At 41.7% G+C, this 12,698-nt stretch overlaps 1 protein-coding gene across 8 annotated transcripts in view; it reads right to left on the reverse strand.

Moving 5' to 3' along the window:
• fam161a (FAM161 centrosomal protein A) overlaps positions 1 to 12,430 on the reverse strand; it is a 38,162-nt gene extending 25,732 nt beyond the window's left edge. For 3 of the 8 annotated variants that reach the window (XM_043696092.1, XM_043696083.1, XM_043696090.1), the window contains exon 1: positions 11,629 to 11,768. In XM_043696092.1, the coding sequence (XP_043552027.1) occupies positions 11,629 to 11,687 (59 nt within the window). In that variant the 5' untranslated portion in view covers positions 11,688 to 11,768. The other 5 variants (XM_043696086.1, XM_043696085.1, XM_043696089.1 and 2 more) reach the window with 5 other exon arrangements.
• Positions 12,431 to 12,698: the final 268 nt, after the last annotated feature.

Genomic DNA, 12,698 nt, shown 5'->3' on the forward strand with positions numbered 1-12,698 from the left:
TAATTGTCCAACACCATTCATGACTGAGTGTGATACGACTGAGAGCTCTGATCTGCTCCATTGTTTAAAGGCTCATTTAGATCTGTCTGCAGAGTGCACTATTGCATTTTTAGGAACCCCTTGTGGTTCTCCAGAAATGTCCTCCTACACTACTTGTTTTAATCAAGTTGATCCCTGGCTGATGGGCAATGGGTGGGTGAGGAGACACAAGGTTGTGAGATTACAGATATGCTGTCGGCTGACAATATCTCATTGATGCCCAGTAGTGAGCTGCTGGATCTGTTCAGAATCTATTCCATTTAGCATGTTATTAATACCATACAAGATGGTCAGTTTAAAGTTGGAATTTCGTCTCCAAAAGGTCTATGTTGTGTCCTTTGTGAACCCATCTGTGATAGGCAGATTGATGAGGATGAGCTCAAGTAAGTTTTTCCTTCATGTTGGCTTTCTCACCATCTTTTTGCAAGTCAAATCTGGCAAATATATCTTTAGGACTCAGCCAGTAGTGGTGCTACTGTGCACCAGAGTGATAGACATTGATGTCTCCTTTCCCTGGTACATTCTGTGCACTTGCTACAATCAGTGCCTCTTCCAAAGGAGTTCAATATGAAAGAGTACTGATTCATTGGGTGAAGGGGTGGGCACTGCAGAGGAGGTAGAAACCAGCAGGGGATTTTTGTTGCCAACTTTGACATGATGGCAGGAGTCTTCCTAGGATTTGGAGCCAATGTTGAGAACGCCCAGGTTCATTCCCTACTGACTGTATCCTACTGTATTGCCACACTCCATGGTCTGACCTACTGGTAGAACAAATATACCAAAGCTTGTGATAGAGGAGTCTGGAATGTTGGCTGAAAAATGTTATTCTGTCAATATGACTATGTCAGACTATTGTTTGACGAGGCTGAGAAACATCTCTCTCTACTTTGGCATGAATGCCCAAATGTTTGAGGATGACTTTACAAGGTTGATTGGTCATGATCAATGCTTAGGCAGATGCTGGATAGTACAGACGGTTTTATTATATGCACTTTTGACATAGGTTAATACTACTAAGCAGCTTATTAAACCATTTCAGAGGATAGTTAGGGATCAATGCTATTTATGATTAGCATTATTGTTGTATGTACTCAAATAATTAGTGAAAAGTTGAAAAATCTCCACTTACAGGATCATCTTAGGTACAAAAGTACCTAGGTACAGTTTCTTCAGTCACATGCTTAGTTACAGTGTAACAACGTCATCAATAGATGGCATCATCTTAGGTACAAAGTACCTAGGTACAATCCTTTGTTATTTCTGTGGGTCTGGAGTTCCAGATAGAATGGATTAGGGTGAGGGCCACAGTTTTATTCCTCAAAAGGTCCATAATGAACTAGATGGGATTTTGTACAGCAAACTGTCAGTTTCAACCATTTATCATAGCAGTGCCCATTAAAAGTACACAAACCCCTGTTTGACAATTGGATAACACAATAGTTAAATAAAAGTATGTTTACAGTATTCATAATCAAAATTAAATACAGATAATTATGCCATGTTATATGCCATGAAATGAATTGGAATAACTTACTAAACAAATGTTATGAGCCTTTTATCCTTCTCTCCTTGAGACACAATTTCTATTTTAGTTAAAGCCACATTAAGAAGATTAATAAATACTGCCTTGGCAGTAACGATTCTAACCATCTGTTGAACAAGTTTCTCATTGTATAATTTTGCTGCCAGTACCTGAATTCTCACCAATCACCCTGTACTGCAAAACTCCATTGGCTTCTGATCTACTAATTACTTGATTTTTAAATTCTGGACTTCAATTTAAATTTCAACCATGGCCTCATCTTCCTTCCTCTCTGGTCTCTTTACTCTTGCAGCATTTTACATCCATTAACCAAAGTGGCCTTTAATTACCTTTTGGAATGCATAGACTATTCTTTTGAGTGCACAGATTTATTTGTGTAACTGCATATGTACGATGCCTTAAAGGAGATGTGCATGGCCTGTGCAGGATCTGTCAGTTTGCTGCATGGCAGTTCACCTTTGAAAGCTCATTGCCTACAAGTCTCTGAAAACCCCAATGCTGGTCTCTTGTGTATCCATTACTGTTTCTCTCCCGCCACTGGAAATCATGTTCAGCCATTTCAGCTCCAATTCCTGGAATTCGCTACCTAAACATCTCTGCTTCTCTCTCTTCCAATAAGCTCCTTAAAACCTCTCTCAACTTGTGCAAAGTTTTATTTTGTCATATTCCTGTGAAATGTGCAGAGATGTTTTACTGTGAATACAAATTCACAAAATTATTGAAAAATTCGAACATATAAACATATGAATTAGGAGAAGCAGGCAAGTGGCCCTTTGAGCCTTCTCTGCCATTCAATACGTTGATGGCTGATCTGTTTACGATTCGCATTCTACATTTCTATCTACCCGACTAATTGATTCCCTTGTCAAACAAGAATCTACCTACCTCTGCCTTAAAAATAATCAATGACTCCACCTCCACCACCCTTGAAGACACCACCCTTAGAGACGAAGCAGTTTCTCTCATCTTCGTCCTAAAAGGACAAACCCTAAATTTGAAAGTGTGTCCCCTGGTTCTGGACTCACCCACAAGAAAAGACATGGTTTTTACACTATACTTATCAAGACTGTTCAGGATACTATATATTTTATATAATATAGAAAAGGAGGAATCTTAAAATTGGAACATATTTTAAAATTCAATTGTAGATAATTTTGATTATTTCCAACATTATTTTTCATCATTCAATTTTAATTCATTTTTATTTAGAGTACTAATGTCAGCCTAATCTTAAGGATGACTGTATGAATGTTGATGTTATTGTTACATTTCTATTAACATTACTTTGTCTTCTTCATTAGCAACCTCTGTCAATGTTTAAATAAAACTATTATTAAAAACGGAAATAGGTAGAAATTGAGCCCACTTAGATGAATTGGAAGAGCAGATGAATTTTCCACTGGGCACGTGAGATTGCAAAAGGGTTTTATATATAGGTTAACTGAGTGGGCAACGATCTGGATAATGGAGCCCACTCCATTATGCCCATATTTGCAGAAAGAATTAAAAACAAAATTATCTAAGTAGCGAGAGATTGCAGACATGCAAGATGCAGAAGCATGTAGGTGTCCCACTGCATGAATAGAAAAGGTTTAGTATGCAGCTACTGCAAGTAATAAAGCTAATAGAATGTTACAGTTTATTATGTATCCTGAATTGATCAAGTCCCATTTGCCAGGAGTTGGCCCATATCCTTCTAAACCCTTCCTATTCATATACCCATCCAGATGTCTTTTAAATGTTACAATTGTCCTAGCCTCCACCACTTCCTCTGGCAGCTCAATCCTTACATGTACTACCCTCTGCATGAAAACATTGCCCCTTAGGTCCCATTCAAATCTTTCTCCTCTCATCCTAAACCCCCTAAACCCATGTCCCAGGAAAATGGCCTTGTCTATTTACTCTATCCATGCCCTTCATGATTTTATAAACCTCTATAAGGTCACCTTTCGGCCTCCGACGCTCTAGGGAAAATAACACTAGCCTATTCAGCCTCTCCCTGTAGCTGAAATCCTCCAACCCTGACAACATTCTTGCAAATCTTTACTGAACCCTTTCAATTTTCACAACATCCTTCCTATAGCAGGGAGACCAGAATTGCACATAATATTCCAAAAGTGGCTTAAAATATCTGATCGGCATGGACAAGTTGGACTGAAGGCTCTGTTTCTGTGCTGTACATCTCTATGACTTAGAGTTGTTTAATTCTATGAGAATTTAATACAAAGTAAGGATGCTATGTTTCTGTTACACAGGGCTTTGATGAGACCATATCTGTATCATATACATGGACTTTAGTAAGATGTTTGATAAGGTTCCCCATGGTAAACTAATGGAAAAAGTGAAGTCACATGGTGTGCAGGGTATTCTAGCTAGGTGGATAAAGAACTGGTTGAGCAACAGGAGACAGACAGTAGTAGTTGAAGGGAGTTTCTCGAAATGGAGAAAAGTGACCAGTGGTGTTCCATAGGGATCAGTGCTGTGGCCAGTGTTGTTTGTGATATACATTAATGATCTGGAAGAGGGCACTTGTTGGTATGATCAGTAAGTTTGCAGATGACATGAAGATTGGTGGAGTAGCAGAAAGCATAGCAGACTGTCAAAGAACACAGGAGAATATAGATAGACTGGACAGTCGGGCAGAGAAATGGCAGATGCAGTTCAATCCAGGCAAATGTGAGGTGATGCATTTTGGAAGGTCTAATTCTAGAGCGAACTATACTGTAAACAGAAGAGCCTTGGGAAATGTTGATGGGCAGAGAGATCTGGGAGTTCAGGTCCATTGTACCCTGAAGGTGGCTGCACAGGCGGATAGTGGTCAAGAAGGTATATGGTATGCTTGCCTTCATCGGACAGAGTACTGAATATAAGAGCTGGCAAGTCATGTTAAAATTGCATGAGACTTTGGTTCGGCCGCATTTAGAATACTGTGTACAATTCTGGATGCCACATTACCAAAAGGATGTGGACGCTTTGGAGAGGGTGCAGAGAAGGTTCACGAGGATGTTGCCTGGTATGGAAGGTACTAGCTATGAAGAGAGGTTGAGTAGGTTAGGATTGTTTTCATTAGAAAAAAGGAGATTGAGAGGGGACCTGATTAAGGTCTACAAAATCATGAAGCATGTAGACAGAGTGGATCAATAAGGATTCAATAAGGAGAGGTCACATGTTCAAGGTGAGAGGAGAAAAGTTTAAGGTGGATACACGTGGAAAATACTTTACACAGAGGGTGGTAGGTGCCTGGAACACGTTGTCAGCAGAGGGAATAGAGGCAGGCATGGTAGATTCATTTAAGGTACGTCTGGCCAGACACACGAGTAGGTGGGGAGCAGAGGGATACAGATCCTTAGGAATTGGGCGATAGGTTTAAACAATGGATTTGGATCGGCACAGGCTTGGAGGGCCAAAGGACCTGTTCCTGGACTGTAAATTTTCTTTGTTCTTTGTATACACAATATTAATTTCCTTATTTAAAAAGGATATAAGGTGTTGTTAGCGGTTCAGAGAAGGTTTATCATACTAATATTTGTAATGGGCAGATAACCCTTTGAGTAAAGATTGTATAGACTAGGTTGTAACCTGCTGGAGTTTAGAAAAGAGTCAATTTATTTGAAACTTATTAGATCCTGAGGGGTATGGACAATGTGGGTAGAAAAAGAATGTTTGTGGAAGAATCTAGAACTATGTTAAAATAAGAAGTCACTCATTTAAGACAGAGATGTGAATCCTTTTTCAGAGACTTGTCCATCGATGGCTTTACTTCCTCTAAAGGTGTTGAAAGCAGAGTCCATAAGACGAAGTAAAAGTACACAATTCAGCCCATCAGATCTGATCTGCCATTCAATGAAATTGTCGCTGATCTGATTACCTTAAGTCCACTTTCCTGTCTTATCCCCATAACCCTTATTCTCCTCATTGATTAGAATTCTGTTTATCTTAATCTTCAATACACTTAACTCAGTCACGTCAGCCCTTTTACGTAAAGCATTCTGTAGATTCATTGGTGGAGGCAATCATTCACTAATGACTGTGACAATCTACTTCTTATTACCCTATGAGAAAAGAAGTGTCTGCCTTAAATGGGCAGCCCCTTATGCTGAGATTATGCCCTCTGGTTCTAGACTCTCCCGTAAGGAGAAACAAATCTCTCTAGATGTTTCAATAAAGATTTACTCCCACTCACCTAAACTCCAATGAGTGCAAGCCCAAGTTATTCAATCTCCCCTTATATGAAAATCCATATATGGAGTCATAGGTTTGCACAACACGAAAACAGAACCTTTGGTCCAACTCATCCATGCTGACCAGATATCCTGTTAATCTAGTCCCATTTGCCCAGCACTTGGCCAATATCCCTCTAAACCCTTCCTATTCATATACGCATCTAGATGCCTTTTAAAGTTATAATTGTACTAGCTTCCACCACTTCCTCTGACAGCTCATGTCCATATACGCACCACCCTCTGCGTGAAAAGGCTGCCCCTTAGGTCCCTTTTAAATCTTTCCCCTCTCACCTTAAACCTATGCCCTCTGGTTCTAGACTCCCCCAGCTTGACTATTTATCCTATCCATGATTTGGAGGTGCCGGTGTTGGACTGGGGTGTACAAAGATAAAAAAAAAATCACACAACACCAGGTTATAGTCCAACACCTGATGAAGGAGCAGCGCTAGGAAAGGTAGTGCTTCCAAATAAACCTGTTGGATTATAACCTGGTGTTGTGTGATTTTTAACTTTGTATCCTACCTATGTCCTTCATGATTTTACAAACCTCTACAAGTTCACCCCTTAGCTTCTGATGGTCCAGGGAAAACAGCCCCAGCCTATTCAGCCTCTCCCTATAGCTCAAACTCTCCAACTCTGGCAACATCCTTGTAAATTTTTTCTGAATATTTTAAAGCTTCACAATATCCTTCATAAAGTAGGGAGACCAAAATTACACACAATGTTCCAAAACTGATCTAACTAATGTCCTGTACAGCCGCAACATGACCTCCCAACACCTATACTCAATGCTCTGACCAACAAAGGAAAGCATATAAACATCTTCTTCACTATCCTATCTATCTGCAATGCCACTTTCAAGGAACTATGAACCTGCACTCCAAGTTCTCTTTGTTCAGCAACATCCTCAGGACCTTACCATTAAGTGTATAAGTCCTGTCCTGATTTGCTTTTCCAAAGTACAGCATCTCACATCTATCTAAATTAAGCTCCATCTGCCACTCCTTGGCCAATCTAATCAAGAGTAAAAAAATGTGGCACTGGAAAAGCACAGCAGGTCAGGCAGCATCTGAACAGCAGGAGAGTCAATGTAAGACCATAAGACATAGGAGTGGAAGTAAGGCCATTCAGGCATAAGCCCATCATCAAGAATATGGAGGGGGAAGTGGGCTGAGAGACAAATAGGGGAGTGAGTGTAGGAAGACAGCTGAGAAGGTGATGGTGGATGCAGGTGGGGGGCTAACAGTGGTAGTTCAGTGAGGAGGGTGAAGTGGATAGGTGGGAAGGAAGATGGACAGGTAGGACAGGTCAAGAGGGTGGTGCCAAGTTGGAGGGTTGGATCTGGGATGAGGTGGGGAGGGGCAGGGGAGATATGGAAACTTGTGAAGACACCTTTGATGCCGTGTGGCTGAAGGGTCCCAAAGTGGAAGATGAGACACTCTTCCCCCAGTTGTCGGGTGGCTTGAATTTGGTGGTGGAGACGGCCCAGGGCTTGCATGTCCTTGGGTAGTGGAGGAAGAACTGGAGGAAGAACGCCTCAACTTCTACTTGGGACCCTTCAACTGCATAGCATCAACATCGACTTCATCAGTTTCCAAATCTCCCTTCCCCCCTCATTCCAGATCCAACCCTCCAACTCGGCACCACCCTCTTGAACTGTCCTACCTGTCTATTCTTCCTTTCCACCTATCCACTCCACCCTCCCCACCAACCTATCACTATTACTCCCGACCTGTATCCACCTATTGCCTTTCCCCCCCAGCCCACCCCTATCCTATTTATCTCTTAGTCCCCTTTCCCCCTCCACATTCCTGATGAAGGGCTTATGCCTAAAATGTCGACTCTGGTGCTCCTCAAATGCTGCCTGACCTGCTGTGCTTTTCCAGCACCACACTTTTCAACTCTGACTCTCCAGCATCTGCATTCCTCACCTTCTCCCATCTGATCAAGATCCTGTTGTCGTCTGAGGTAGCCTTCTTCGCTGTCCACTACATCTCCAATTTTGGTGTTATCTGCAAACTTACTAACTATACTTTGTTTGTTCACATTCAAATCATTTATACAATTGACAAAAAGCAGTGGACCCGGCACCGATCTTGTGTCACACTATTAGTCACAAGCCTTCAGCCTGAAAAGCAACCTTCCACTAATACCCCGTCTTCTACCTACGAGCCAGTTCTGTATCCATATACCTCGTTCTGCCTATATTCCATGTGAGCTAACCTTGCTAACCAGTCTACCACAAAGAACCTTGTCAAACACCTTACTGAAGTCCATATGGATTACATCAACCTCTCCGCCCTCATCAATCCTCTTCCTTACTTTTCAAAAAAGTCAAATTAGTGAGATGTGATTTGCTAAGCACAAGGCTAAGTTAACTATCCCTAATCAGTCCTGGCCTTTCCAAATACATGTAAATCCTGTCCCTCAGGATTCCATCCCATAACCTGCCTACCACCAATGCCAGGCTCTTCCTCACCACCTTTCTTAAATAATGGCACCATGTTAACCAACCTTCAGTTCTTCGGCACCTCACCTGTGACTATCGATGATATTTTGATCAGCAATCACTCCCTTAGCTTCCCATAGAGTTCTAGGATACACCTGATCAGATCTTGGGGATCTATCCATGTTTATGCATTTCAAGCCATCCAGCACCTCTTCCTCTGTAATATAGACATTTTATTTTCCCACATTCCATATCTTCCAAGTCCTTCTCTACAGTAAACCCTGATGCAAAATACTCATTTAGTACCTCCCTCACATCCTGCACTTCCACACGTAGGCTGCCTTGCTGAACTTTGAGATGCCCTATTCTCTCCCTAGCTATCCTTTTGTCTTTAATGTATTTATAAAACCTTTGGATCCTCCTTAACCCTATTTGCCAAACCTATCTCATGTCTCGTTTTTGCCCTCCTGATTTTCCTCTTAAGTCTACTCATACAGCCTTTATACACTTCTAAGAATTCACCCGATCTCTGTTGTCTATACCTGATGTATGTTTCCTTCTTTTCTTAAGCAAAACTTCAACTTCTTTCAACATCCAGCATCCCCTACACTTACTAGCCTTGCCTTTCACCCTAACAAGAACATACTGTCTCCGAACTCTTGCTATCTCATTTTTAAAGGCTTCCCATTTTCCAGCTGTCCCTTTAACATCTACTCCCAATCAACTTTTGAAAGTTCTTGCCTGATACCATCAAAATTGGCCTTCCTCCAATTTAGAATTTTAACTTTTAGATCTGGTCGATCCTTTTCCATCACTACTTTAAAACTAATAGAATTATGGTTGCTGGCCCCAAAGTGCTCCCCCATTTACACCTCAGTCACATGCCCTGCCTTATTTCCCAAGAGTAGGTCAAGTTTTGCATCTTCTCGAGTAGGTCCATTCACATACTGAATCAGAACATTTTCTTGTACACACTTAAATTCCTCTCCATCTAAACCCTTAACACTATGGAAGTACTCCCAATCAAACTAGTTAATCTACTCTGGACTGCCGAATGCCATTGCCAATATATCTTTTCATAGATCAGGGGACCAAAATAGTTCACAGTATTCCAGGTGTGGCATGACTTGGGTATTGCATAGTTTCAGCAAGAGCTTCCTATTTTTATACTTCATTCCCTTTGTTTCAAAGGCCAACAGTCTATTTGCCTTCCCTATTATCTGATGGACATTAGGGCCCCTAAATACTTCTATGTTGCAGCTTTCTTCAGTCTCTCTCTGCTAATATTAATCTCTTCCTACGAAAATGCCCCTTTATCTCAATTGTAACTGCTATTAGTTAGCCTGTCCTCTATCCATGTTAATGTTACACTTCCAACACTTTATTTTCTTAAGTAACCTCATGTGATTAGATTAGATTACTTACAGTGTGGAAACAGGCCCTTCGGCCCAACAAGTCCACACCGACCCGCCGAAGCGCAACCCACCCATACCCCTACATACATTTACCCCTTCACCTAACACTACGGGCAATTTAGCATGGCCAATTCACCTGACCTGCACATCTTTGGACTGTGGGAGGAAACCGGAGCACCCGGAGGAAACCCACGCAGGCACGGGGAGAACGTGCAAACTCCACACAGTCAGTTGCCTGAGGCGGGAATTGAACCCAGGTCTCCGGCGCCGTGAGGCAGCAGTGCTAACCACTGTGCCACCGTGCCGCCCACATGTGCAGTACCTTCTCAAATGCTTTTTGGAAATCCAAATTTATTACATCTTCTGGTTTCCTTTAATTCATACTATGTGTCCTATACAAATAACTAGCTGTCATTTACACCTATTTTACTTATTTATATCTCTTTTACTATTATTATCACTGTCTTCGACTTTTGCTCTGGATGCCTTCATAATCTGTTCCACTTGCTCATCCCTTTCTGTCCAGCATTAGCTCCTTTCAATAGTAGAGAAATTGACACCACACTCAAAATATTAATTCTGTTTCTCCCTCCACAAATGGTACCTGACCTGCTGAGTTTCTATCACAAAATGGATTCTAGTGCATGAAATAAACCCATTCTTCCAAAACCAATCTTTAAGTCATCCACTTAACTCCTTGACTTTATTAACACCATGACAGTTTGCTTATGACTCAGAATTTTGAAGGTTCTGATTTTTCCTTTAGGTCCTAACTGTTCAATAAAGAAGATAATTCAGCAGAACTCCTCTCCAGTCATTTGAATATTATGACCAACATTGCACAATGAGAACTGGATCCCACCCTTCCTACTCCAAATTCCTCTCCAGCCCAAGATGTCCCGAACCACGGCATCAGGCAAGCAATATAACCTTTGGGACTCAAGCTACGAAGAAAAGTACCTATCCCATAACTGTACTGTTACCCACTACTCCTATATTCCTATTTCCTCCACTCACATGAATGGCTCCCTGAACCACAATGTTTTGTTATTAGTTTGCTCATCCTCCCTGCAGTTTCCACTTTGGTCCAAGCTGTTTTCACAGACCTTACAACTTTTGGAGAACTGCATGACTGAAGCTCCTCGAAAACTGTTTCTTGGGTCCCATACCTGTCTCACCTACAATCACACCCTTCTGTTGCTGATCACAGCCTAAGTTTGAATGACCTAACTTACGGGGTGTGACGCTTCCTGGAACAATATCCTGGTAAATTTCTCCATTTCTGACGTGACGCAAAATCATTACTGTGGTACTTACAAAATTTAAAAGGCATCTGGATAGGTACATGGATAGGAAGGGTTTAGAAGGACATGAGCCAAATGCTGGCAAATGGAACTAGATAAATTTAGGATATCTGGTCACAATGGACGAGTTGGACCGAAGGGTCCGTTTTCGTGCTGTGTAAGTCTAGCTCCTGGACCAGTGTGCAGAATTACATAAAATACATGGCATTTCTTGTTAATAAATAACATATTCAATCATCATGGAAATTTCTAATCACATACTCGATCCTCATACTTCAGATAGTTTATACTTGATTCCTGCCATCTAAAGTTAGTGTGGAAAAGTCCAAATGCCAGATTATACAAATAAAAATGCGGCGACGAGAGCTGCCTTTGAAAGAAAGGTAGACTAAGACAAATACTGTACTTTTTTTGACGGGGCATAATCAATCCAGATATTAAGAAAAAAAGGCTTTTCCAAGGCAACAGCGCTTAGAAAATTCACACTAACTTGAACAATGTTCATTCTTTGGGTTTCTTACAAGACCGCAAACCCTGGCACTGGAGAAAGGCTGCTATCAACTCAAGCGCCAGGCCTCGTTACCATTGACAACGCGGCCGCCGTGTGTCAATGACGTGCCCCCCTCCCCCACAACAACAATCTCAAGGCCCTCACCTCCTCGGCGACCAATGGATTCTGGCTGATTCGTAACGGTTGGGCTTTCCCTCTCTCATACAGCGTCGAGGGTGTCCTGGTCTTTGGGTTCATGGGAGTTTTGATGCAGGAGGTAATGAGAACCGAGAACCGATGGGGATTCTGCATCCCGTCAGGATTTCACCGCCAGCTCTTAGAGCAACGGTCACTCCACCGGAGGGAGGGGGGGGTTAATGTTACGGGGAGCCCGGAGGGCCAAAAAAGGTCATCTTTCCACAGCGATTATTCCAATTCGGTCTGTTTTATCTGTCTCTACCGAGAAAAGCACAAAGCTGATTGTAACAATGGCGAACCTATCAATATTCAAGTTAATTGCTATAAAAAATGATAGATTTTGGAGTGAGTTTAGGATGTTGTTATCATAGATACCAGGTCAGTGAGCAGGACAGCTGGTTCACCATGCACGGTGACGTCAATAAAGCGGTTCATTCCCCACACTGGCTGAGATTATCGAGAAGGTCCAACCTTTTCAACCTCGCCTCAGACGTGTTGAACTGCAGGTTAAACTACCTCCAGTTGTACCTTTATAGTGAGAAAGCAGCTCATGTCTGCGCTATCGTTAAGATTGTTTACACTTCCATAACACTGTTTGAAACAGCCACTGTTGTAGTTCACCTGTTACTGCTGCCCTAAATGGCCACTAGCCCAATTGTCCCTTTCCTGCCCAGGGATTGTCATGTACCATATTATTGACCAGGCCAGACCCCCTCAAAACATTTCAAGAAGGTAACCCAGACCCTAACTTTTCTAGTAGTTTTGAGCAGGTTTAATGTTGATATTCCAGGAGTGATGCAGCTGATCAAAACTCTTCATTTTTAAACAAAACAACTTATTTTACAGAGTACGAAATGAAACACAAAGAGATCAGAAGACAGAATAACTTAAATTATCCGAAAACCTAATGGACTATCCCAATTTAGTTAAGCTGTTCCAAATTCCTGCAACAATCCCCATAAGCACCCCTTGCCAAAAACAGGTAAAATCAAACACAGGGTCTCACAGGAGAGAGTGATTCAGCATGGAACATCTTT

This window comes from Chiloscyllium plagiosum, chromosome 9, assembly GCF_004010195.1.
Source record: "Chiloscyllium plagiosum isolate BGI_BamShark_2017 chromosome 9, ASM401019v2, whole genome shotgun sequence".
Taxonomy (NCBI): domain Eukaryota; kingdom Metazoa; phylum Chordata; class Chondrichthyes; order Orectolobiformes; family Hemiscylliidae; genus Chiloscyllium; species Chiloscyllium plagiosum.